General features: G+C 40.0%; 1 protein-coding gene across 3 annotated transcripts in view; it reads left to right on the top strand.

Annotated features, from left to right (window-relative positions):
- Window positions 1–26,122, top strand: part of LOC108719287 (phosphatidylinositol 3,4,5-trisphosphate-dependent Rac exchanger 2 protein) — a 176,723-nt gene that overhangs the window by 50,341 nt on the left and 100,260 nt on the right. For 2 of the 3 annotated variants that reach the window (XM_041566483.1, XM_041566484.1), the window contains exons 7-11: window positions 7,677–7,810; window positions 12,052–12,155; window positions 15,218–15,367; window positions 17,156–17,300; window positions 17,581–17,681. In XM_041566483.1, the coding sequence (XP_041422417.1) occupies window positions 7,677–7,810; window positions 12,052–12,155; window positions 15,218–15,367; window positions 17,156–17,300; window positions 17,581–17,681 (634 nt within the window). The remainder of the gene's footprint in view (window positions 1–7,676; window positions 7,811–12,051; window positions 12,156–15,217; window positions 15,368–17,155; window positions 17,301–17,580; window positions 17,682–26,122) is intronic. The other variant, XM_041566485.1, reaches the window with a different exon arrangement.

Below are 26,122 nucleotides of genomic sequence, written 5' to 3' on the forward strand. Positions count from 1 at the left end.
TGGACCCCCCTCCAGCACAAAAGGTGAGAGTGCGGGGGAGGGGGCAGCAGCAAGCTGCCTCAGGCAAAAGAGAAGGCCAGGATGCCCCTGATGGGATCTGTTATCCAGAATGCTTTTGGATGACCATACTTTTTTTATTTAAAAATAATTTAAATATGAAATTAACCCAATAGGATTGTTTGCCACCAATGAGGATGAATTATATTATAGCTGGGATTAAATACAATCTACTGTTTTATTATTACAGAGAAAAAGGGAAATCATTTCATAAAATTCAATTATTTGGATAAAATGGAGTCTGTGGGAGATTTCCTTTCAGAGCTTAGTGGATAATGGGTTTAACAGATCCCATACTTGTACTATGTAACCTAACAGGTAACTAAAGGTGGCCATAGATGCAAAGATCCGCTCGTTGCGTTGGCGATGTTGCCAAACGAGCGGATCTTTCCCCGATATGCCATAAACAGGTATGGCTATATCGGGGGTAATCTGATTGTTCGGCCGTATAGCCGAACGATCAGATTACGATGTGCCATGAGCTCCGGCGGGATCGGTCGGGTCAAAATCAAACCTGACCGATCGACCAAACGACCGATCTCCGCCGGACGAAAGATGTCGGCACACGCCACACACGATCCGAAAATCGTATGAATCCTCGATTCGTACGATCGGATCTGTGTGTCTATGGCCACCTTTAGTCAAAATAAAAAGAGACAATATCAAGAAATTATGTTATGGATATTTTTAAAATTTTGAATTAATTGATTAAAATGGAGTTGGGTTTCCAGATAAAGGATCTCGTACCTGCAGTTGCATTAATGTCACAAACCTGTTGTATTGGATGTGCGCATTCATGGTTGGACATTAGAGAATTGTCAGGGGCAAGACATGGACGACTTTTTATTTAACCCTTTAAGTGCCAGCAGAATTTCACATTTTGGTTACGCGAAATGCCAGCCGTTTTTAAGCATTTTGTGCTCTCTCACTTTAGGGGCATTTTCTGAGGGGAAACCTATAGTTTACCTAGGAAAATTATACATTGTTTTTTTCGGTAGAAACTGAGCTTTCTAAATCTGCCTGAGTTTTCATGTATTTCCACCTGTGCAAAAAAATTTATAGTGCTAAATAACAAAAAAAAATGAAAAATTACCATTTTTCATCGTATATCAATTTATACCAGAAAAATATTTCATTTTACAGATGAAAATCCAACTTATTTGGAAAGCCTTATGTCTCTCGAACGTGCCAATACCAGATATGTATAGTTTTAGGGAGATTTAGGATTTCTGTACAGCAAAAACTCCCGGCAGTATATTACTGAATTTTGAAAGCACTAAGGCAGAAAACGGCATGCTTTAGATTCCAAGGCAAAAAATCCTGAAACCATAGGTTTACCCCAGAAAACCATACATTTTTGAAAAGTACACATTCTGCCGATTACAAAATGGGTAACTATGTCTCTCTACTCCCAACTACCAAACAGAAAAGCTTGTCTGAACATAGCGGTTTTTCAAAATAAAATTCAAAATTTTGAAAAATCATTTCAAAGGTTTTATTTTGCTGCTCCGCATATCCCAAACTATATTACGTACCAAGAAAAAGCACCTGAAATATGATTGCCAGGGGTCCACTGAACAGTTTGATACCCATTATGCATAGGTTTACCAAAGTATCTGGCATTTAGAGACACAAATATGAAGTTAGCGCATCCAAATTGTTCAGGACTTTACTTCAGCTACTGAGAAATCAAAACATTGACTGCATTTTTTGTGGGGTAAAAACACAGAAATATATGTTTACCCCCCAAACCCATATATTTTTGGAAAGAACACATTCTACAGAATCTAAAATGGGTACCCATGCCTTTCTGCTCCAAACTACTGAGTCGCAAGGCTTTCCCAAAATTGTCGGTTTTGGTGAAATATCTGAAAATTGCCTCAAAGCTTCAACTTCCCAGCACCATATCACCCATGTATCATTACGTACTAAGAAAAAGCACCCTAAATATGATTGCCAGGGTTCCTCTGAACATTTTGGTGGCCATTGTTCATAAGTTTACCAAAGTATCTGGCATTTAGAGGCCCCAAAATGAAGTTAGCGCATACAAACAGTCCCGTGAGTAACTTCAGCTAATGAAAAATCAACACATTGACTGCATTTTTGTGGGGTAAAAACACAGAAATATATGTTTACCCCCCAAAACCCATATATTTTTGGAAAGTACACATTCTACCGAATCTAAAATGGGTACCCATGCCTTTCTGCTCCAAACTACTGAGTCGCAAGGCCTTCCCACAATTGTCGGTTTTGGTGAAATATCTGAAAATTGCCTCAAAGCTTCAACTTCTCAGCACCATATCACCCATGTATCGTTACGCACCAAGAAAAAACACCCTAAATATGATTGCCAGGGTTCCTCCAAACAGTTTGGTAGCCATTGTTCATAGGTTTACCAAAGTATCTGGCAGTTAGAGGCCTCAAAATGAAGTTAGCGCATACAAATAGTCCTGTGGGTAACTTCATATAATGAGAAATCAACACATTGACTGCATTTTTGTGGGGTAAAAACACAGAAATATATGTTTACCCCCCAAACCCATATATTTTTGGAAAGAACACATTCTACAGAATCTAAAATGGGTACCCATGCCTTTCTGCTCCAAACTACTGAGTCGCAAGGCTTTCCCAAAATTGTCGGTTTTGGTGAAATATCTGAAAATTGCCTCAAAGCTTCAACTTCCCAGCACCATATCACCCATGTATCATTACGTACTAAGAAAAAGCACCCTAAATATGATTGCCAGGGTTCCTCTGAACATTTTGGTGGCCATTGTTCATAAGTTTACCAAAGTATCTGGCATTTAGAGGCCCCAAAATGAAGTTAGCGCATACAAACAGTCCCGTGGGTAACTTCAGCTAATGAAAAATCAACACATTGACTGCATTTTTGTGGGGTAAAAACACAGAAATATATGTTTACCCCCCCAAAACCCATATATTTTTGGAAAGTACACATTCTACCGAATCTAAAATGGGTACCCATGCCTTTCTGCTCCAAACTACTGAGTCGCAAGGCTTTCCCACAATTGTCGGTTTTGGTGAAATATCTGAAAATTGCCTCAAAGCTTCAACTTCTCAGCACCATATCACCCATGTATCGTTACGCACCAAAAAAAAACACCCTAAATATGATTGCCAGGGGTCCTCCAAACAGTTTGGTGCCCACTGTGCATAGGTTTACCAAAGTATATGGCAGTTAGAGGCCCCAAAATGAAGTTAGCGCATACAAATAGTCCTGTGGGTAACTTCAGCTAATGAAAAATCAACACATTGACTGCATTTTTGTGGGGTAAAAACACAGAAATATATGTTTACCCCCCAAACCCATATATTTTTGGAAAGTACACATTATACAGAATCTAAAATGGGTACCCATGCCTTTCTGCCCCAAACTACTGAGTCGCAAGGCTTTGCCAAATTTGGCGGTTTTGGTAAAATATTCTGAAAATTGCCTCAAAGCTTCAACTTTCCAGCATCGTATTGTCCATGTATCATTACCAGCATAAAGCATCCTAAATATAAACATAGGGGTCTACTAAACAGTTTGATGCCCAATGTGCATAGATATACCAAACTATGTGGGGCACAGAGACCCCCAAATGACAATATGTATAGACATTTTCACGGCTGACGCGCTGGCTGCTGCAATATAACCACCCGGTGTGTGTATTATGCGACATTAGACCACCTAACAGTACAGAGACCCCAGAAAACCATATATTTTCAGAAAGTACACATTCTGACGAATCCAATATGGGTAAATAAGCGTTTCTACTGCAAACTGCCAAACTGCAAAGCAATGCTGAACATAACGGTTTTTATCAAATTTCTGAAAATCGTCACAAAGCTTGAATTTTACCCCATTATATGCCCCACATTTCGTAACTTATCAGCATAAAACATCCTGAATATGAACGCCAGGGGTCTACTTAACACTTTGATGCCCAATATGCATAGATATACCAAACTATGTGGCGCACAGAGACCCCCAAATGACAATAGTGTATACATTTTCACGGCTGACGTGCGCTGGCTGCTGCAATATAAGCACCCGGTGTGTGTAATATGCGACATTAGACCCCCCTAACAGTACAGAGACCCCAGAAAACCATATATTTTCGGAAAGTACACATTCTGACGAATCCAATATGGGTAAATATGTGTTCCTACTGCAAACTGTCAAACTGCAAAGCAATGCTGAACGTAACGGTTTTTATCAAATTTCTGAAAATCGTCACAAAGCTTGAATTTTATCCCATTATATGCCCCACATTTCGTAACTTATCAGCATAAAACATCCTAAATATGAGCGCCAGGGGTCTACTGAACACTTTGATGCCCAAAATGCATAGATATACCAAACTATGTGGCGCACAGAGACCCCCAAATGACAATATGTATAGACATTTTCACGGCTGACACGCTGGCTGCAGCAATATAACCACCCGGTGTGTGTGTATTATGCGACATTAGACCACCTAACAGTACAGAGACCCCAGAAAACCATATATTTTCAGAAAGTACACATTCTGATGAATCCAATATGGGTAAATAAGTGTTTCTACTGCAAACTGCCAAACTGCAAAGCAATGCTGAACATAACGGTTTTTATCAAATTTCTGAAAATCGTCACAAAGCTTGAATTTTACCCCATTATATGCCCCACATTTCGTAACTTATCAGCATAAAACATCCTGAATATGAACGCCAGGGGTCTACTAAACACTTTGATGCCCAATATGCATAGATATACCAAACTATGTGGCGCACAGAGACCCCCAAATGACAATAGTGTATACATTTTCACGGCTGACGCGCGCTGGCTGCTGCAATATAAGCACCCGGTGTGTGTAATATGCGACATTAGACCCCCCTAACAGTACAGAGACCCCAGAAAACCATATATTTTCGCAAAGTACACATTCTGACGAATCCAATATGGGTAAATATGTGTTCCTACTGCAAACTGTCAAACTGCAAAGCAATGCTGAACGTAACGGTTTTTATCAAATTTCTGAAAATCGTCACAAAGCTTGAATTTTACCCCATTATATGCCCCACATTTCGTAACTTATCAGCATAAAACATCCTGAATATGAACGCCAGGGGTCTACTAAACACTTTGATGCCCAATATGCATAGATATACCAAACTATGTGGCGCACAGAGACCCCCAAATGACAATAGTGTATACATTTTCACGGCTGATGCGCGCTGGCTGCTGCAATACAAGCACCTGGTGTGTGTAATATGCGACATTAGACCCCCCTAACAGTACAGAGACCCCAGAAAACCATATATTTTCAGAAAGTACACATTTTGACGAATCCAATATGGGTAAATATGTGTTCCTACTGCAAACTGTCAAACTGCAAAGCAATGCTGAACGTAACGGTTTTTATCAAATTTCTGAACATCGTCACAAAGCTTGAATTTTACCCCATTATATGCCCCACATTTCGTAACTTATCAGCATAAAACATCCTAAATATGAGCGCATGGGGTCTACTGAACACTTTGATGCCCAATATGCATAGATATACCAAACTATGTGGCGCACAGAGACCCCCAAATGACAATATGTATAGACATTTTCACGGCTGACGCGCTGGCTGCTGCAATATAACCACCCGGTGTGTGTATTATGCGACATTAGACCACCTAACAGCACAGAGACCCCAGAAAACCATATATTTTCAGAAAGTACACATTTTGACGAATCCAATATGGGTAAATAAGTGTTTCTACTGCAAACTGCCAAACTGCAAAGCAATGCTGAACATAACGGTTTTTATGAAATTTCTGAAAATCGTCACAAAGCTTGAATTTTACCCCATTATATGCCCCACATTTCGTAGCTTATCAGCATAGAACATCCTAAATATGAGCGCCAGGGGTCTACTGAACACTTTGATGCCCAATATGCATAGATATACCAAAGTATGTGGCGCACAGAGACCCCCAAATGACAATATGTATAGACATTTTCACAGCTGACGCGCTGGCTGCTGCAATATAAGCACCTGGTGTGTGTAATATGCGACATTAGATCCCCCTAACAGTACAGAGACCCCAGAAAACCATATATTTTCAGAAAGTACACATTCTGACGAATCCAATATGGGTAAATAAGTGTTTCTACTGCAAACTGCCAAACTGCAAAGCAATGCTGAACATAACGGTTTTTATCAAATTTCTGAAAATCGTCACAAAGCTTGAATTTTACCCCATTATGTGCCCCACATTTCGTAACGTATCAGCATAAAACATCCTAAATATGAACGCCAGGGGTCTACTGAACACTTTGATGCCCAATATGCATAGATATACCAAACTATGTGGCGCACAGAGACCCACAAATGGATATATAGTAGATAAAATTTACATAGGCAAAACAAAATAACACAGAACAGTGTGAAATGCAAATAAATCACCAAAAACTAATAAAACCACAAAAATCAATGCTTTTTTTTTTCACACTAGTGTAATCGGCCACCAGAATTACCGTTTGAATATTTTAGCTGGGCCAAATCGATTATACGGACAGAAACAAGTGAACAACACAAATGCAGAGCTGAAAATGCAATAAAATGGCAAAAAATTCAATAAAATGGCTAAAAATGCACCAAAATACCCAAAATTGCAATATAACCACCAAAATAACATACAAATGCTATTGCACAGTACGGTTAGCGAATACGCTATTCGGAACGGCAATAAAACATTTTTTTTAGCCCAAAAAGAGACGATGCGATAAGAAAAAAAAAAAAAAAGCCACAAAGCCATATATGTACATATGCGTGTGCACAACGGGTAAATTGCATGTTATTTGCGCGTGTGCGCGTGTGCAAGTGTACATGGGTGCTGTGAGTGTGTGTGACCCCCCCAATCCCCAAAAATCTATGTGTGAGTGTGTGTAAGTGTGAATGTAAGTGTATATTACTGTAATAAGTGTGTGTTGGTGTGTTTGTGTGTTTTTGTGTGTGTAAATGTTACACTTACCTGGGGTAGATGCCTCAGATCGATGAGAGAGGGCTCCACGCAGCAGATCTGCAGCTCCAACGGTCATCAGCCATGTGGGGGCGGAGCTGGGCGGAAGTGCAGCGCAGGCAGCAGCAGGACGCATAGGAAACGCGTCCCTGCTGCTGCTTTGGGGCCCCTGGGCGATCGCGCCCCAGGGGCCACACGATCCCCTGCTCTGCTCGTTGTCTAGGGGCAGGGGATCGTGAAGGAGCGGAGCGAGCGGCTCTAACAGCCGCTCCTCCGCTCGCAAACCCGGAAGTGCTGCAGAACGTAGAATCTACGATCTGTGGCACTTTGGTCCTTTGATCCACAGAACGTAGATTCTACGTTCTGTGGCACTTAAAGGGTTAAACACCATGGATGGATATTTATGCTGAAAGAATAACTGAAATCACGTAGGCTGGAAGTTGTATCTGATGGGCATTGGCATTTCTACTCTTCAGCAGAATGCTGTTTAAAGTTTACTCATTTTTATAATTATAACGTTTTCTAAAAACCTCATCATTCCTTAAAATAGCCCTTGCTTGTTGTAATACAAAATAAAAAAAAAATCATTGTTTCCCAGACTAATGCTTTGTCTTCCTCTTTGGTAGGGGTCCAGCATCACTGATACTTGTACGGATATGCTTATGCACGGAGTCTTGCTAAAGATCTCATCTGGAAATATCCAGGACCGAGTCTTTTTTCTATTTGACAACCTTTTAGTGTACTGCAAAAGAAAACAGAGGTAAGTATGGGGCACGTTCTTCATTTTTTTATGGAGTACCATCTAATGCCATTCAGCCATGGGATGCACACTGATTTAATTAATAGTATATTAATGACATTTACACAGTAATTTTATACAGGTATGGGATTTGTTATCCAGAATGCTCGGGACCTGGAGTTTTCCGAATAATTGATATTTCCGTAAAAATAGGCTGGTTTTGCTTCCAATAAGGATTAATTATATCTTAGTTTGGACGAAGTACAAGTGATACAGGTATAGGATCTGTTATCCAGAAACTTATCTATAAAATTCTGAATTATGGGAAGGCCTCCCATAGTCTCTATTTTAATCAAATAATTCAGCTTTCTAAAAATGATTTAGTTTTCTCTGTTATGATAATAAAACAGTAACTTGTACTTGATCCCAACCAAGATATAATTAATCCTTGTTGGAAGCAAAAACAATCCTGATGGTTTCAATTCATGTTTGATTCATTTTTTTGCAGACTTGGGGACCAAATTATGGAAAGATCCCTTATGCGAGCATTCTGGATAACAGGTCCCATCCCTGTACTTCTTGCCAAATGTTGCTCACAAAATATGTCTGAGAGTTTCTCGACTCACATATGTATCAATTGTTGCTCATGTTTTCTTGATCATGCGAAAATTATCGGAGATATGCTCATGTTTTGCAAAAATTAAAACAACTGTTGAATTCTCGAGTTCAGGTCAGTTTAAATACACATCAATGTCCCTATTGGTAAAATTGGATCTTGACAGGGTTTAGCTTGCAAATTGCTTTTTGTCAGGAAAACTCCAGGGACATATTTTGATAAATACCAACAAAGTTGATATGTGTGAGAATAGTGGTTTTCCTTCAGATCAAGCATCTTGACTTTTTTCAGTTCAATTGTTTTCAGTGTTCCCCATAAATAAAGAATTTTTTACCGTTTTTCAAAATCTAAGTTTAATGTTTAATGTCCCTGTTTCTGGTGTTTGAGTCTGGCAGCTCAGTAATTCAGGTGCAGACTGTAAACTGTTACAACATTTAGTTGATCCATTTCTCAGCAGCATCTTTGGAGTATTAGCAACTATTGTTTGAATTCTAACAGCTGCCTTTAAGGGTCAGGGCACACAGGCAGATTCGGAGGGGTTTGTCGCCCGGTGTCAAATCTCTTCTTCTTTGGGGCAACTAATCTCGACTAAACTGCCTCCCCTGCCTTTCCGCTGGCTAAAATGTAAATCGCCGGCGGGATGGCACTCGGTGCGATTAGTTCTCCGAAGTCGCCCGAAGTTGCCTGACGAGAAAACTTCGGATGACTTCGGAAAACAAATCACTCAGAGTGCCATTCCACCAGCGATTTGCATTTTAGCCGGCGGGAAGGCAGAGGAGGCAGTTCGGGGAGATTAGTCGCCGCAAAGAAGAGGAGATTTGTCGCCGGGCGACTAATCTCCCCGAATCTGCCTGTGTGCCCTGGCCCTAATGAAACTCAGGGATTCTGCTCAGCAGGGACAAAGATAAAAAAAATTATCAACTAAATGTATCAATTTAGAACAGTTTAGAACAGTTTACAGGGTCGGTGACCCCCCTCCCAGAGCTGCTTTAGAAGGTGAAAAATGTAATTTTACACTTCAATATTAGAAAAACAGGCACACATAGAAAGTAATTGGAAAAACTCTTTATTTTTGGTGAACTATCTGAAACCAACTGAACTGAAAAAAGTGTCGGATGGTGAACAGCCCCTTTAAGGCAGCCATACACATATCAATGTGGTACACTCTCGGACAGAGGGCCAAAGGGATGGAGGGAACACAAATAGTAATGGCATCTTTATGTTTTTCTAATCATTTGTGCAAAGACAACAAACAAGCAGAACAGCAAGAAGTGAGGAGGAGCTGCGGCTCAGCTTCATTTCCACATCTGCTGATCCACCATGTAATACCAGCTTTGTGCATCGGCAGGAAAATATTTCTGTGTGTTTGGTTCTAACTGATCGTATGGGGCCCATTCTGTCACCAGTTTGCTGCAAAAAATTCCATCCTGTTGCTCCTAGTTGAACACTGTACTATATAGTTACTAGCAGATGTTACTATAGCATTATTTCCAGTAAATATTCCACCTATTTAGTCATTGGCTTCACTTGTGAAGTGTGCGCTGTATTTGTGAAATTTAGGGACTTTTTCTCTGCTGAGGATTTTATCCAGGCTCGGTAATGTTTCTCGCAGCGGTGTATTACTGTCTGTGCCTGTTTTTCTGTATTCCCAGGAATGCCAGTTTGTAGTGTTAAGGATGTGGTATGGAAATTGTTTTCATGTATGTACTTGACCCTCGCAGTCTCTTTAGATAAACAGTCTCATACATTCCCCGATTTCCTGAGGGAAACAAGGGATTGTGATAACAGAATATGCTGACAGAAATGTTTAAACAATATCATGATAAAACACAAAAAGACAAGTATACTGTAAACTTAGAAGTGCCCCCTTTTCACTGTTAATAATAATAACGGCTTGCAGACAGGTGAGCTGCAAGGTTTCCTAAGGAGTCATTGGGGGTCATTGATTAAGTGTGTTTGTATGTTTTTTGCACTTTAAGCCCTGCCTTTGGTCTCAACCAAAACAGAGAACAGAGACCTGAATTCCTCAGATGAATACACCAATGCATGTTTTTGGCAGCCATGTCTTCATGGGGGGGGGCAAATAACTTGCATTTTATTTAATGGTGTGATTTTGTGCCCATTGGCCCACCTGTAATTGTGCAGAGGCAGTAATGAATAACAACGATTATTGTTTTGTGGCTTGCTTAATCTGTGTAGAGGCCAGTAAATAAGTTTGCTATTTCTTTTGGTTTTGTCTGCTCATATTTATCTTTTCTGATGCCTTAATGGTTCGTCGCACTGATTCTGAAATCTGAACTAAAGGCTAACAAAAGATTGTGGATCAAACAAAGCTTACTGTGCCAGTTCAGAGGTTCAGCGGCCCTATAACAGTAATAATTTATGGCTTCACTGGTGTAACTACCTATACAGCAGACCCTGCAGCTGCAGAGGGGCCTGGACCTCAGGGTCTACTGCATCATAGTCCCCTGACCCATCTTTCACCTTTAAAATAGCGTTGCAGTGCCAGCCCGGGAGGTGCTGGGCAAGAGGGTCAGGAGGGGGGCTAGGGGAAGAGAACTGTTAGGTCCCCTCCTAGAACTGTGCTAGGCTCCCACCTAGATTTTTTAGTGGCGCTGCCACGTTATGCCACTGCATGCCTTCCAAAGTCCCTATATATATATATATATATATATATATATATATATATATATATATATATAAACTGTATATTGTGGGTCTGTCCCTAGCTCAGGTAACTGACAGTAGTTTAGAGCAGGAGCTACTGCATGCATCTTGTGAGACACAGATCATTACTGCTGTAGGGTGTGATGTCCTTGAACTGGTACAGAAGTGTATCTAAGATATGCTGTGTCTAGAATAGTTTTTGCGGAGCTTTAGTTCTCCATTAAACAAAAAATTATCTATGCATAATTCTTTTTAAAACCTTATAAGAGCCATGTGTGTTAGGTACCCCACCACATTTACCCAGCCTGAACCTTCCCCCCATATAAAGATGGACTTCCCATCAGTCATGTGCTCAAAGTGGCCTTGTAAACACTGTACCAATATAGCTTTAGGCAAACATCACTTGGGGAATTTCTGACCAACACTGTACAGAAAACAGTGACTGGCAAATGCCTTCAACCACTTCCTATATAAGAAGTATATATAGTAACCATGCTGCCTTAAAGGGGTTGTTCACCTTCAAACACTTTTTTTCAGTTCAGTTGGTTTCAAACTGTTCACCCGAAATAAAGATTTTTTCCAATTACTTTTTATTACATCAACTAATGTAAAAATTTGTAACAGCTCAGAATCTGCACCTGGATCACTGAGCTGCCAGACTGACACACCTGAGGCACTCATTTTAAACTTCAACATTTTGTGTGACCCCCACAACTGCCTGGGCATTGTGTATTACCCAAAACCACCTTATGGAAGAGCACGGAATCCTCAGCCCTTATCTGATCTTATAGTCTATAATAATATTTTCACATTACCTTTTTGTATAGAGTCAGTGTCAAGAATGTGACGTATAACTTTACACTTCTAATGACCATGAATGAAGCCCATGGGAACAATTTTCTGCGGGAGAGACAAAGCACACAGTGCATAATAGCTACTATATCAAGGTGAAGGTATCTTTCCTCTTTTTTATTTTAAGGCGTTTGAAGAATAACAAAGCATCTACAGATGGTCACCGCTATATTTTCCGAGGTCGAATCAACACAGAAGTGATGGAGGTGGAGAATGTTGATGATGGAACAGGTAATTGTGTTATTAAACAAAACAGTTATTTATAAGAGTAATGAGAGAAACAGCTCGCCTTCTGTGCAAACAAGAAAGGTCATACGGATGGTTCGGTCTAAACAAGCTTTTCCTACAGACTGTCCTGTCCATAGTAAATTTTCTGTTGTGCTTAAAGTTTTTGAATTATTTGCCTTTATCTTCTGCTGTTCTCTCTGCTTGGAGTATGAAATACTGTCTTCATGGAACTCCAATTTGAGGGTTGTGTAGCAGCTAATGAAGGAGCAGCAGAAGTTCGCTATGAGCTTGAGAGTGCTATCTCATTTTGAATTCTACAGTAGTTGGTGTTTAGAGCTATCCTGAAGAAAACTGCATAATTGTCCTTAATAGAAGCTCAGCATTTACTTGGTTCCTGGCCAGTTAAAGTGAAAATTGTAATCCCTGTGTAGTGCCTTAAAGAAATGGGCATTGAAACTGAAAGTGTAGAATACACACCCCTAAGGGTAGTATTTCATTCACCAGCTGTGGTAGAGCAATTGCCTATTGATAAAACTGTTCTTGGGGTGCTATGTTTCCATGCAGCAGAATTTAACATTTTATTTTTTCAGACTTAAACTAAATAAACAGCATCTCTCAGAAATAGTATATGTCATAACTTTTAAAAACAAAGCCTTTAAATTCAAAGCATAGGCTTTGTAGCCAATTTGTGATCGAAGGAAAATCGTTCGATCGATGGATTAAAATCCTTCGATCGTTCGATTGAATGAATATCGCTAAATCCTTCGACTTCGATATTCGAAGGATTTAACACTGACAGTTGAATATCGAGGGTTAATTCGACCCTAAGTAAATGTGCCCCTAAATGCAGGGCCGGCCTTAGGCCAATTGGACCAATTGGGCCCAATTGGGCCCCGCACCTCTGGGGGGCCCCGCACCACAGGGCAGCACAGATAATATTTCCCTCAGCACATGATGCTGCCTGGCCTGCCCCCAACTTTGAGAGTCCAGCCCATCCCCAAATCCATAGGTCTAGCCTGCCCCCAACTCTCATAGGCCCAGCTTTCCTCCAACCTTGATAGGCCCTGCCTGCCCCCAATCCAACCAAGCCTGCTCCCAAGCTGAATCGGCCCAGCCCCAAACTAATTGGCCCAGTCCACTCTCCTATTTCCTCCCTCTCTCTCTTACCCTGTGTGCCCCTATTATGTTACCTTGTCTGCCCCTTTCCTTTCTATTTTGTGCCTGTATGCCCTTATTTTCCTAAATACTTGGTGTGTCAGTAGCCAGCAACACTTTGTCTAGGGGCCCCGCCAACATGGTCCCAATTGGGCCCCACATTTGATAGGACCAGCCCTGCCTAAATGTAGTGGCAATGCATTTGGTCTACCAAGAACTCCAGCAGGTATAGTTAACATGAAATAGGCCTTGCAGCTCGCGTGTATCTTTCCAAGATGGTGACCCCCTGTGACAAGTTTGAAGTCCTGGATCATTGCTGCTATTGACAAGCTGAAACTTTAGGCCGGTGCAATACGTTCAGTATATAAAACATGGCATTTTTAGCCATATTAATTTTTAGGGTTTAGTTCTCCTTTAGATAGATGTGCCTACAGTGGGAGTGGTCAAAAGGGGCATGGAGCATACTGGTCTCCAGAATCCCTTATTCCAATACCATCATGTTAGAATGGGCAGTTGTACAATAGCTGTAATACGTACATGCCGTTGGTATAGATTATGGTTCTAGGATGTAGCTGGGATGGCCTGACAGGGCCTTTTACTCGTGGAATGCGTTTACACAATAGGGTAGACTGGATTGTACATTTTTCTCCCTGGAAACATACAAACACACATCTGCTTGGAGACAGCAGAATGGCAATAAACCGGAATATTTAGTCATCCACTTCCTGATGGAGCGAATACTAAATACTTTGAGACCCTGACATTTCCTCATTTGTATATACAATGCTTAACTGTCTAATAACTTATTAACATGCACAGCATTACCCACATGTTTATGCACAGAATTACTGAAGGAGGCTGAATAGAAATGTAACTTTTATTGAAGTATAAAATAATAATGAATGAGAGTATTATTGTATGTTACTTGTAAAGCACCAACATTCTCTACTGCACCATAGAACAGAGAGAGAGAGAGAAAGTAAACACAAATGGATGTGTATTTATAAACAGAAATGTGTGGCCCTTCTTAGTTATATGAGATTACGCACACACACACACACACATTGTTGAACCGGCACTCACAATCAATTAATCAAATCCCGGGTGCTTCTTCAGGAGAAAGCATAGAGATATAGTTAAGAGCACTACTGGTGATTGCTTTTACATTTAACTTCATTTTTTCAAAAACTCACAAAATTGCATTCCTTCATTCAGAAATCCCTTGTGTCTGGGGCATAGCTGTGCCGTGCACCTCTGTCGCCTATGTCTTGGCAAAAACCATGTAAGGGGGGTGGGCCAATTGGGAGAGGTTTGTGCCATGTGGGGTAGGACTGTGTGCAGACCCAGAGATGCCAAACTGGATTTATATGTCTATGAAGATTTTCATTCATCCAGGTCATAGTATACCTATTAGATGTAAATCTAAAGCAACTGGATTTAAAGTAAATGGGGGGGGGCATCTGGGCTGTGCCTGTCAGGACACTGGCCCCACTCCTTTCTGTTACTGCCCTTGCCCCCTTGCCATGCTACTTGCTCCACCGCTTCAGATGATATCAGAGGATAAGTTTGGTTTCGGGTGCAAATTACTGGCAGCAGGAGATAGACCTGTTACTGTGCACGATAAGAGAGAGAGTCCGTGATCTACCCATATCCCACCCCCAGATGTCACAGATCTGCCCATTCACCACCCTGTGACATCACAAACCCACCCATTTCACTAAACAGTTGGAGCTATACTTTATACAGATGTATACACCTGCAAAACAGGGATTTGCTTTCTTACAACAAAATAAAAGTTGATCCATAATTAAAAAAATTAAAAAAAGATTTGTCAAAAGTAAAATTATACATACATACATACTTCATTGATGATGTTCCTCAAAGTAATGTGAGTTTTATCACCTTTCTAGCTGATTTTCACAGCAGTGGAAACATGGTTGTCAATGGTTGGAAGATACATAATACAGCCAAGAACAAATGGTTTGTCTGCATGGCGAAGACCCCAGAGGACAAACAAGAATGGCTGGAGGCTATATTAAAGGAGAGGGAACGTCGGAAAAGTAAGTAACAATGCTGCATGTGCTGTTTGAATGAACTCCCAATGGCCATCTGCTGCTCATTTAAAGTGATTTCTCTTAATCCGTGACTATCTTTTTGTTACCAGTAATACAGAGATGCTGAATAATTTCATGTAAACCAGTCACTTAAAATGCCAGCCTTGTAGGGAGCCAGTTATAAATACAGTGCTTCAGGGCCAGAGCGTAGTATGGCAGCTTTAGTAGGATGAGGATGGGGCCTATGCTTGGCCGGTCCACCTCTATGGATAAAAAAGAAAGTTCACTTGGGCAGGGCCCGCTTTACCTCTTGTATTGGTTAATAGCTGTTTTTGCATGTAAATCTGTTTGATCGATGGATACAGGGTCTGACTGGGTCGGACAGGACACTGGGAAAAAACCCGGTGGGCCCATGCCGGCTCAGACCCCCTCCCCCGATCTGCCGGGCCCCCCAAAAAAATCAAACTGCGGCCGGTGTGCTCAGACGTTTGCACATGTGTGCCGCCATTCACGTATGAGCATGAGGGGCCTGGAGTTCCGGCATGTGCCCCAGAGGTTTGGAACTCGATGAGCCCCCAATGTCCAGTCTGACCCTGGATGGATACATCTATTTATTGTACAGCACTGCGGAATATGTTGGAATATGTTATAATAGTAATCTATAGTGATGCGTTTAACTTATTACGTGCATTTTCTGCAAGTGTTCAGGTGTCTCTAAACAGTGTGTGTTATACTGAATAAGACATTAATCAATGCTAACAACAGAAAAGCAGTATCCATGACCTGTAGTGGCAATTAATTCTATAAGTATAATCCAAATGAAAACAGTAGGTGAAGTGAGTAGGCGAGGTTGGCAGCAGAATCCACACAAAGGCAAGTTAGCTTCTTGTTACATATTTTCCCCATTTCTTTTCCTGTGATTGCCGAAAGGCATTTCATTCAGCACCAGATGCAAGGTGACTCGCAGATAAACAAGGCACCTATAAATATCATGTAACAGATGTACATGTGTTTCACTGAGATACAACTCATATTATATGCACGTTCCGTGTTCTACACATGGACTCCAGTAGCACAAATAGAGGAACTTTAGATTTTGGCTTGAAATGCTGGTCCCTAAGTATTGCAAGGTTACAGCTAAAGAAGGGGCACATAGGGACATATTCATCAAAGGGTAATAACAGGATTCACAACAGCTCTTTATTCAGGTGAACATAATATATAGGGACATATTTATCTGTGGGGAGAGTTGTTTTCCCTTAGGTAAACTGGATGAACTCTATTTTCACACTTTGATAAATGTGTAACCATAAAGTCTTGGCTGTGTGAATATTCCAAAATTCCCAGATAAGGAAAGGATGTGATTGGTGTTTAAGCTTTCTCAATGGACCAATTTATGAAGCTACTGTCTCTCCTGAACCCCCCTTCCTGTTCCTTCCTGCATGCCATTAATAGAAGTGTTTACACGTTTGTTTCCCATTGACTTGGCAGATGCAAGTTGGAGATAAACATAACATTATGCTGAGATTTAACCCTTTATGTTGCAGTTTTGCATGTCCTTTGCTTTAAATGGCAGTCAATTTTTAAAAAAAAATTCTGCTTTTTCACTTTAGGGACATTTCCTTTGGTAACTTTTTGTTTTCCAAGAAATATTTTATACTATTATCTTGCCAATTTTTTTTTAATTATACCTTTGTTACAATATGTGACTCCAAATACATGGAAATTAAACAATTACATATTTTTCATAATGCAAAGAAATATATCATAAATATATTTTTGTTGGGATTTCAGGCTTGAGACTTGGCATGGAACAAGATACCTGGATGATGATATCTGAACAAGGAGAAAAACTCTATAAAATGATGTGCAAACATGGAAATCTGATCAAAGACAGGAAAAAGAAGCTCACTTCATTTCCAAAATGTTTTCTTGGAAGGTGGAGTATATTCTTCTGCTGTTAATTTTTTTTAAAATTTTATATCACTTTAATCTATCTTTTTTTAAAAAAATGTAGTTGCTCTCCAAATTTAATTAAAAATAACCAGGTGTCGAGTTTATGGTGGAGGTCTGGGTACCAAACTCGGTGCCTTTGAGTTTTTTTCTTCTAAGATATATATAAGATATAGTATATGAAAATTCAGATAAAATAACATGATGTGTGCTGTTGGTTATAATGAAAATATATGATAATCTCAATGTCAATGTTATGTTGACAGTGAATTTGTTGATTGGTTACTGGAAATTGGAGAAATCCACAAATCAGAGGAAGGAGTGAATCTTGGACAGGCCTTATTGGAGAATGGCATCATTCATCATGGTAAACCTAATTTGTTTTAATGATAACAATGCATTTTCCTGTCAAGAATATGTCAACATATTGAAATATTATTTCTTCTACATTTTAAATGAAAAAAAAAACTAGTGGAATTGGTACCCCTAGCTAGTCTTTGTCCCTTATGTTTGTACCCCATAGAGGGTATGAGATGTGTAACCTGGGTAATCTGTGTAATGTGTGTTCCCGGTATAGGTCCACAAACCTCCGCATTGAAGCAGGGTGCATTTAGGATTCCCCGTGTTAGGCCTATATTCCAGATTTAGGTTCTCTAAGAGCACAAGTTTAGGAGAACTACAGTTTAAAGGATAACTAAACCCCCCAATAAGAAAAGCCCCATCTACTACCTAGATAGTCAACCTCCCCCAATAAGAAAAACCTCATCTACTACCCTAGCTAGTCCCCCTCCCTGCTTCCCCCCAGCATAGTTCATTAATCTTGAAAGTGTCCCTAATAGCATGCTCATGTATCTGTTCAGAGTAGAGCAGTGGAGCTCATGGGTGCCATCTTTGGGATTTTCAGTCTTCTTGCATGCTTTGTGTGGTTTGGCAGCTGTTAAGATGCTAAGCAGGGACTATCTATGGTAGTAGATGGGACTTTTTTCAATGGGAGGTTTAGTTCTCCTTTAACAAAGAAGTAGGGCAGAAATTCTGATCATTATGCTTTGGGGTTCTCTAACAGCTCACCACAGCCTGTAGGAGGAAAAATGTGGGCCTCTGAAGATGCCCCAGTAGCACCTCATCTACTTTTTTGCTGATTCACTGCACATGCTCCATGCTTTGGTCAGTTACCTTAGCTTAGGGAATGACAGATAATACACTTCATACAGTATATTGAATATTAAAGTTATAAGACAAGGCTGATTCGTAATTAATTTAGATTCACATTACATGGCAGATCAGCTACCAATGCAATTAGCATCAGAATTTAACATTCTGCCCTGTAGAATCAGTTTCTATGATGAGTTAAATTAATTTTCTGCCTGATGACTTGCGATGACCCTTAAGCTTAGCATCTTAACAGCTGCCAAACCACACAAAGCATGCAAGTTTTACACTCCAAATAAAATCCAAGATGGTGACTCTCATGCATATCTTTGAAGGCCTGGATAATTACTGTTATAGAGATTCTGAAACTTTTGGGTGGTGCAGTAAGTTCCATATATAAAATACTTCACTGATAATCCCACCTTGTAAGCAAAGCCCTACTTTCCCCTTGTTCCAGCATTTGTAATTTTTGAGTTAAGCTGCAGAATGATACAGAGGATTTCCTTTTTGAACTGGTAATTTGTTTTAACAAGCTCTTCAGAAAAATAAAGGATAATTTAACTGTTGCCAAGTTTAGTAAAAATATGACAAAAAAACAAAATATACTGTATATGTCCCAAAAAAAATTATGTTCATTGAACCAATATAAAAAAGGGGGAAATATACTGCCCCTCTAATCATTGGAATGTGATGTATGCGTTGCTTTTATAACAGCTCTGATACTCCTGGTTCTGTACTTAGTGTGATTTAGATTTTCAACAGTGGGTTTCTGGTAGCAATATAATTTTTCATTCTCAGATGTAACTGGATAATCCAACGTGACAAGCAGAATAAAGTGTGACCTGCTGCAGCCAATATTTTACTGTACATTGTATTACAGATTTAAAATAAGTTAAAGCCACAGCATTTTATGCAAATAGAAAGAAAATGCTACATTTTCTTACAGGAAAATTGTTTTTAACTGTTGCTCCTACAGATAATTACTAATAGAGATGTTAGACTATGATAATACTCATTAGAAAAGTGGATTAATACTTGGACACATATCCTTTGCTGACCTCTGAAATAACCTCATATTCCTTGATCAAAAAACAGAGGTTCTTCATCTGGTGTCTGATCTATGCTGTTATGGCTATACCTACCGATAAGGGAGAAATTAAGGGAACGTTTGGAGACATAATACAAATTGATGCTAGCAGAACATAGGTTTAAAGCAGAGGCTCCCAAACTCTACAGCTGGTACTCCTATGTGGAGTGAATGTGGGCTCCTTGTCTGAAGACAATTTAGAATAGGAAGAACAGGGGGGGTGAATGATTTGGACACAGTGAGGTGAGCGTAGGCCTTTAACAAATGCTAGACTAAAAAAGGAGGAACTCAAAAAGTCTGAAAACCTCTGATGTACAGTGTTGTAAACAATGGAATTCAGATAGAATTTGTTAATTATGTATCTGTTATAAAGATAAAGTTATGTGTGTGCAGCCATAAAAGCACAAATGCTTTACAATGTTGGGAAAGGCCCTTTCCTGTTTAGGCAGGATAATAAACATGTTCACATACAACATCCATATGAGAATGGGTTTGCAGAAACAGGAGTGGAAGACTGACTGACCTGCACAGAGCACTGACCTGAACCCAACTAAATACTTGTGGGATGAATTGGAATGCTAATTTGAGGTACCAACAAAAGTGCTCAACTTCTCATGTATGAATGGAAGCAAATCCCTGACATGTAGTGGAAAGCCACTAAAAGAGTAGTGGGAAAAAAAGTGAATACCTTCATATAAATGCCCTTGTTTTTGGAATGAGATGTTAGGCAGGCAAGTGTCCACATACTATTGGCCATATAATGTATTGTGCAGTAATGTCAATTATAAGGTAGGTACTAGGACTCTGAACGGAAATGTAAAATAAATAATTTTGACTCAACCTGAAAGGCATCACTTACATCAGTCAGAAAGACATAGGCACTCAAATCTGAACTTGACAGTTGTGTTATTTCAGCATGAGATTGCTACAGCATGAAGTGGAATGGCTAGAGTTGAGTTCTGCCAGCAGTGCAGTGTATGCATCGTGCTTTCAAGCCTATCTCTGTTTTTTTCCCTTGATTTACAGCTCAGAGTATTTAAACATTGTGATTCTCTTCTTGTCTTTAATTCCACGTTTAAACAGATAAGAGCAAGGAGCTGTAAGGTAATCTTAAAGATGACCACTAACACATTTTAAAGCAGAAAGACTGGAAGTGGTTGCATTACACAATATGCTCCCTGTAACCTGTTTACTAGCGGTACTCTCACGTAGAACCACAAAACACTCGTTCCTACTTGCATTCACTTCAGATCCAAATGAATAGGAAACACATTACCTGTAGGACAGTGGTGCCCAAACTGTGTAGCTTGAAGAAGTGATGGGGGGGCTCAGTCTGAAGTCAGATTAGGGCTCATTGGGGAGAATGATCATTTGTTCTCCTAAATACTCTTGAAAGCCAAGACTAAAGGTCAGATAGGGTGAGATTTAGGCTGCATCTGTATTTTTGGTCCTAGATATTCTTAAAACTTCGTGACTGATATACTGATATTTTCCTATAGCTATTCTTGTTTCATGAGCTAAGTGGGGTGTGACCCAAGGTAGGACCTTCAAGTGGGGGTTGAAAAGTTTGAAAACCCACAGCTATAGGAGGAATTGGTAGAATCATATAGAGTTATACAGTACAGCAATGATTGCTTCTGCATTTCTCAGTAATCTCCATCTGACTTTGCCAAAGGCATAACAATAACCATTTATTTTAATGGGATACGAGTACAGATCAGTGTTTTGACCAATGTTATTCTAAGAGTGCTGCAGCATGTGCAACTGTATATTGCCCCATTCCTTGTTTTGTTTTATTTTTGTAATCAAATACATTATTCGACAAATGATTTTGTAATTAACAGTAGGAGAAGACTGCAGCTAATATATTTCAATAAGGTTCTTGCTCAGCCCAAGAGTGCCATCCATTTATACCCTTGCATTATTGCTGCATTTTATTTCTGAAATCCGAATAGCTCTGATTTGTAATGGTTTTGCAGCATCATTTTTATGGGTTGGCAGAATATATGATTAACTAAACTCATGGAGGAAACCATAATTTTACCAAAGTGAGCAGTGCATGCAGAGCAGGCCAGTGTTATGAACGTCTGTGTGCAGCTGTGCGGGTCCCAAAATAGAACTCAAACAAATCTAAATGAACCATCTGTTTCTTTTTCAGAATGTTTTTGATATGTAATGCACAATAACTGTGGATTTCCTATGAGTCAAATACTGTGTTTAGTTCTGTGCTATGCCAGATGTCCATAAAACCCTGAATAATGCTACCTACCATATACTACACAATGCATGTATTATTAACTTTTTACCCTAGGGAAGTACGTTATTCAGTTTAGAGAAACTTGGTGCATTGCAGATTAGTTTGCATTTAGTATTATAGTTACTTTTTTTGCAGAGCAGTAACGATACTGGCTGGATCCTTTCTCTGCACTTCCCAAGCACCTGGACCCAGCCCCTAATCATCTCCAGTACAATCTCCCACATTGGATGAAATGCCCTTTACTTGCAAGGACCGAACATCAAGTACAGTTATATGAAAAAGTTTGGGAACCCCTCTTAGCCTGCATAATAATTTACTCCACTTTCAACAAAGAAAGATAATAGCTATATCTCTTTCATTTCCCAGGAACATATGAGTACTGGGGTGTTTTCTGAACAAAGATTTTTAGTGAAGCAGTTTTCATTTGTATGAAATTAAATCAAATGTGAAAAACTGGCTGTTCAAAAATTTGGTTACCCTTGTAATTTTGCTAATTTCAATGCATGTAACTGCTCAATACTGATTACCGGCAACACCAAATTGGTTTGATTAGCTTGTTAAGCCAGGTAGTTGTGTCCAATCATGAGTAAAGGTAGAGTATTTAAAGTGGCCAATTGCAAGTTGTCAAAGCAACTCTCAAAAGATCTGAAAACAAAGATTGTTTAGTATCATGGTTTAACGGAATGCTACAAAAAGCTATCTCAGAGGTTTAAACTGTCAGTAATCAGGAAATGTAAGGCCACAGGCACAGTTGCTGTAAAACCCAGGTCTGGCAGGCCAAGAAAAATACAGGAGCAGCATATGCGGAGGATTGTGAGAATGTTACAGACAACCCAAAGATCACCTCCAAAGACCTGCAAGAACATCTTGCTGCAGATGGTGTATCTGAATATCGTTCTACAATTCACACAATTTGCACAAAGAACAAAGCCCTTTCTGCTCTCACGCCACAAACAGAGTTGTTTGTTGTATGCAAAAGCTCATTTAGACAAGCCACAGTCATTTTGGAACAAAGTGCTTTGTACTGATGAGACAAAAATTTACTTATTTGGTCATAACAGAAAACGTTTTGCATGGCGGAAGAAGAACGCCGCATTCCAAGAAAAACACCTGCTACCTACTGTCAAGTTAGGTGGAGGTTCCATCATGCTGTGGGGCTGTGTGGCTAGTTCAGGGACTGGGGCCCTTGTTAAAGTCGAGGGTCGGATGAATTCAACCCAATATCAACAAATTGTTCAGGATGTTCAAGCATTAGTCACAAAGTTGAAGTTACGCAGGGGTTGGATATTCCAACAAGACAGTGACCCTAAACACACTTCGGAATCTACAAAGGCATTTATGCAGAGGGAGAAGTACAATATTCTGGAATGGCCGACACAGTCCCCCGACTTGAATATCATCGAAAATCTAAATAAAAAAAAATAGTCGCGTGTCAGAATAGTCACAAGAATATAATTGTTGTACGTCAAAATTATTCGGGTGCCCATTGACTTTAATGCACTTGGACAAAAAAGTTGCGTGTATTAAAATTGTCGCTCGCGTCAATATTGTCACACATCAAAATTATTTTGACGCCCATTAACTTCAATGCGTTTTACGAATTTTTCGCCATTTTGTGAATTCATCCCCGTTACTGCTCCCCTCACCCCACCTGTAGTCAGCATCAGACTGGAGGGGTCTGGGCCCACCAGGGCTGCCACATCATCCCCTCCCGGGCCCCCCACTCCAGCCGCAAAGCCCCCTCTGTTCCCCACCCACCAGCGCATACCTTCTTCATGGGGCTGTGATAGGGTTGGCAGCCAGGTCAGAAAAGAAATGGCTTTGACGGCGTGTTCAGGGTCTGGGTCGGCAGGGCTCATGAGGTCTGAGGCCCACCATCACTCAACCCTGCCTGTGCTCACAAATTCAGAGTCAGAGCAAGTTTGTAGGGTCTGTATCAGGCCCAGACTGGCAATCTGTGGGTTATGACAAATGACAGAGGGGCTGCTGTAAGTTGCCATAGACGGTGACTATTTGTTGGGCTGGTGGAGGGCTGCTTGGGCCTTTGTGTACTTGGAATGCCAGGGCCTATTGTGAATCCCAGTCCAGACCTGGTCTGCATTGCCAGTGCAGAGAGCTTATTTGCACTCTCTACACTAGAATAGTGGTTTAAAGATATACTGTCATGGGAAAACATTTTTCTTTCAAAATGAATCAGTTAATAGTGCTGCTCCAGCAGAATTCTGCACTGAAATCCATTCCTCAAAGAGCAAACAGATTTTTTTATATTCAATTTTGAAATCTGACATGGGGCTAGACATATTGTCAATTTCCCAGCTGCCCCAAGTCATGTGACTTGTGCTCTGATAAACTTCAATCACTCTTTACTGCTGTACTGCAAATTGGAGTGATATCACCCCCTCCTTTTCCCCCCCAGCAGCCAAACAAAAGAACAATGGGAAGGTAAACAGATAACAGCTCCCTAACACAAGATAACAGCTGCCTGGTAGATCTAAGAACAACACTCAATAGTAAAAACCCATGTCTCACTGAGACTCCTTCAATTACATTGAGAAGGAAAAACAGCAGACTGCCAGAAAGCATTTCTCTTCTAAAGTGCAGGCACAAGTCACATGACCAGGGGCAGCTGGGAAATTGACAAAATGTCTAGCCCCATGTCAGATTTCAAAATTAAATATAAAAAAATCTGTTTGCTCTTTTGAGAAACGGATTCAGTGCAGAATTCTGCTGGAGTAGCACTATTAACTGATGTGTTTTGAAAAAAAAACATGTTTTCCCATGACAGGATCCCTTTAATAACTGGAATTTCGGCTCCTAAAGTTAGCAGGGGTGACTTTTTGCTGTGAGGTTCTGCAACCCGAGTTTACCATTGCCTCATGGTAGTAGCACCCTTGCTATCAGCATGTCATTGATGACTTAGGATAGATTTTATAGCAAAGAAAATAATAAAATTAAGTTGAAGTTCATTCATTTGCCTAGATATAGGCCATAAAACATGTTTATATGCTCCTATTTTGAAGCTAATCTACAGCACAAAGGACATAAGCATATGAAAGCCGCTTATACTTTGATAAACTCTCTTTCCCAGGGCACACACTGCTTTTATTTATTGAATTTCCCTTCAAGAGTTTATTAAAATGACCCTGATAATGAAATATCCTCTCACATTGATGCAGAACTGAACAAGGTGGCCTTTCAGCTACACTCTTATTCATTACCTAAACGTGTGTGAGAGAAAACTCCACCTGATTATTATAAGTTGTGGGCGAATGTAATAAGTTGTTAGAGGAAAAAATATGCACAATGCAAATGAAATATTCCTTTGTGCAAACTGAAAAAAAGTCGCTATTTATGTTAAAACCTCTAAGCAGGTCTTAAAGAATGCGTTATGCTCAGTTCATATTTGCAGTGTGATAGCTGTGTAATAAAGAATATTATCATAGCAAAATGACAATTGCTGTTCGTTTTTTATGCAAATTATTCTTCCATTTCACTCTTTTATTAAAGGGGTTGTTCACCTTCCAAACACTTTTTTCAGTTCAGTTGTTTTCAGATTGTTCCCCAGAAATTTTTTCAACTACTTTCCATTATTTATTTTTTACTGTTTTTCCAAAATCTAAGCTTAAAGGGATCCTGTCATGGGAAAACACGTTTTTTTCAAAACGCATCAGTTAATAGTGCTACTCCAGCAGAATTCTGCACTGAAATCCATTTCTCAAAAGAGCAAACAGATTTTTTTATATTCAATTTTGAAATCTGACATGGGGCTAGACATTTTGTCAATTTCCCAGCTGCCCCTAGTCATGTGACTTGTGCCTGCACTTTAGGAGAGAAATGCTTTCTGGCAGGCTGCTGTTTTTCCTTCTCAATGTAACTGAATGTGTCTCAGTGAGACATGGGTTTTTACTATTGAATGTTGTTCTTAGATCTACCAGGCAGCTGTTATCTTGTGTTAGGGAGCTGTTATCTGGTTACCTTCCCATTGTTCTTTTGTTTGGCTACGGGGGGGGGGGAAAGGGAGGGGGTGATATCACTCCAACGTGCAGTACAGCAGTAAAGAGTGATTGAAGTTTATTAGAGCACAAGTCACATGACTTGGGGCAGCTGGGAAATTGACAATATGTCTAGCCCCATGTCAGATTTCAAAATTGAATATAAAAAAATCTGTTTGCTCTTTTGAGAAATGGATTTCAGTGCAGACGTCTGCTGGAGCAGCACTATTAACGGATTCATTTTGAAGAATTTTTTTTTTCCCATGACAGTATCCCTTTAAAGTTGAATGTTCATGTCTGTGGTGTTTGAGTTTGGCAGCTCA

The sequence above is a fragment of the Xenopus laevis genome, chromosome 6L (assembly GCF_017654675.1).
Source record: "Xenopus laevis strain J_2021 chromosome 6L, Xenopus_laevis_v10.1, whole genome shotgun sequence".
NCBI lineage: Eukaryota > Metazoa > Chordata > Amphibia > Anura > Pipidae > Xenopus > Xenopus laevis.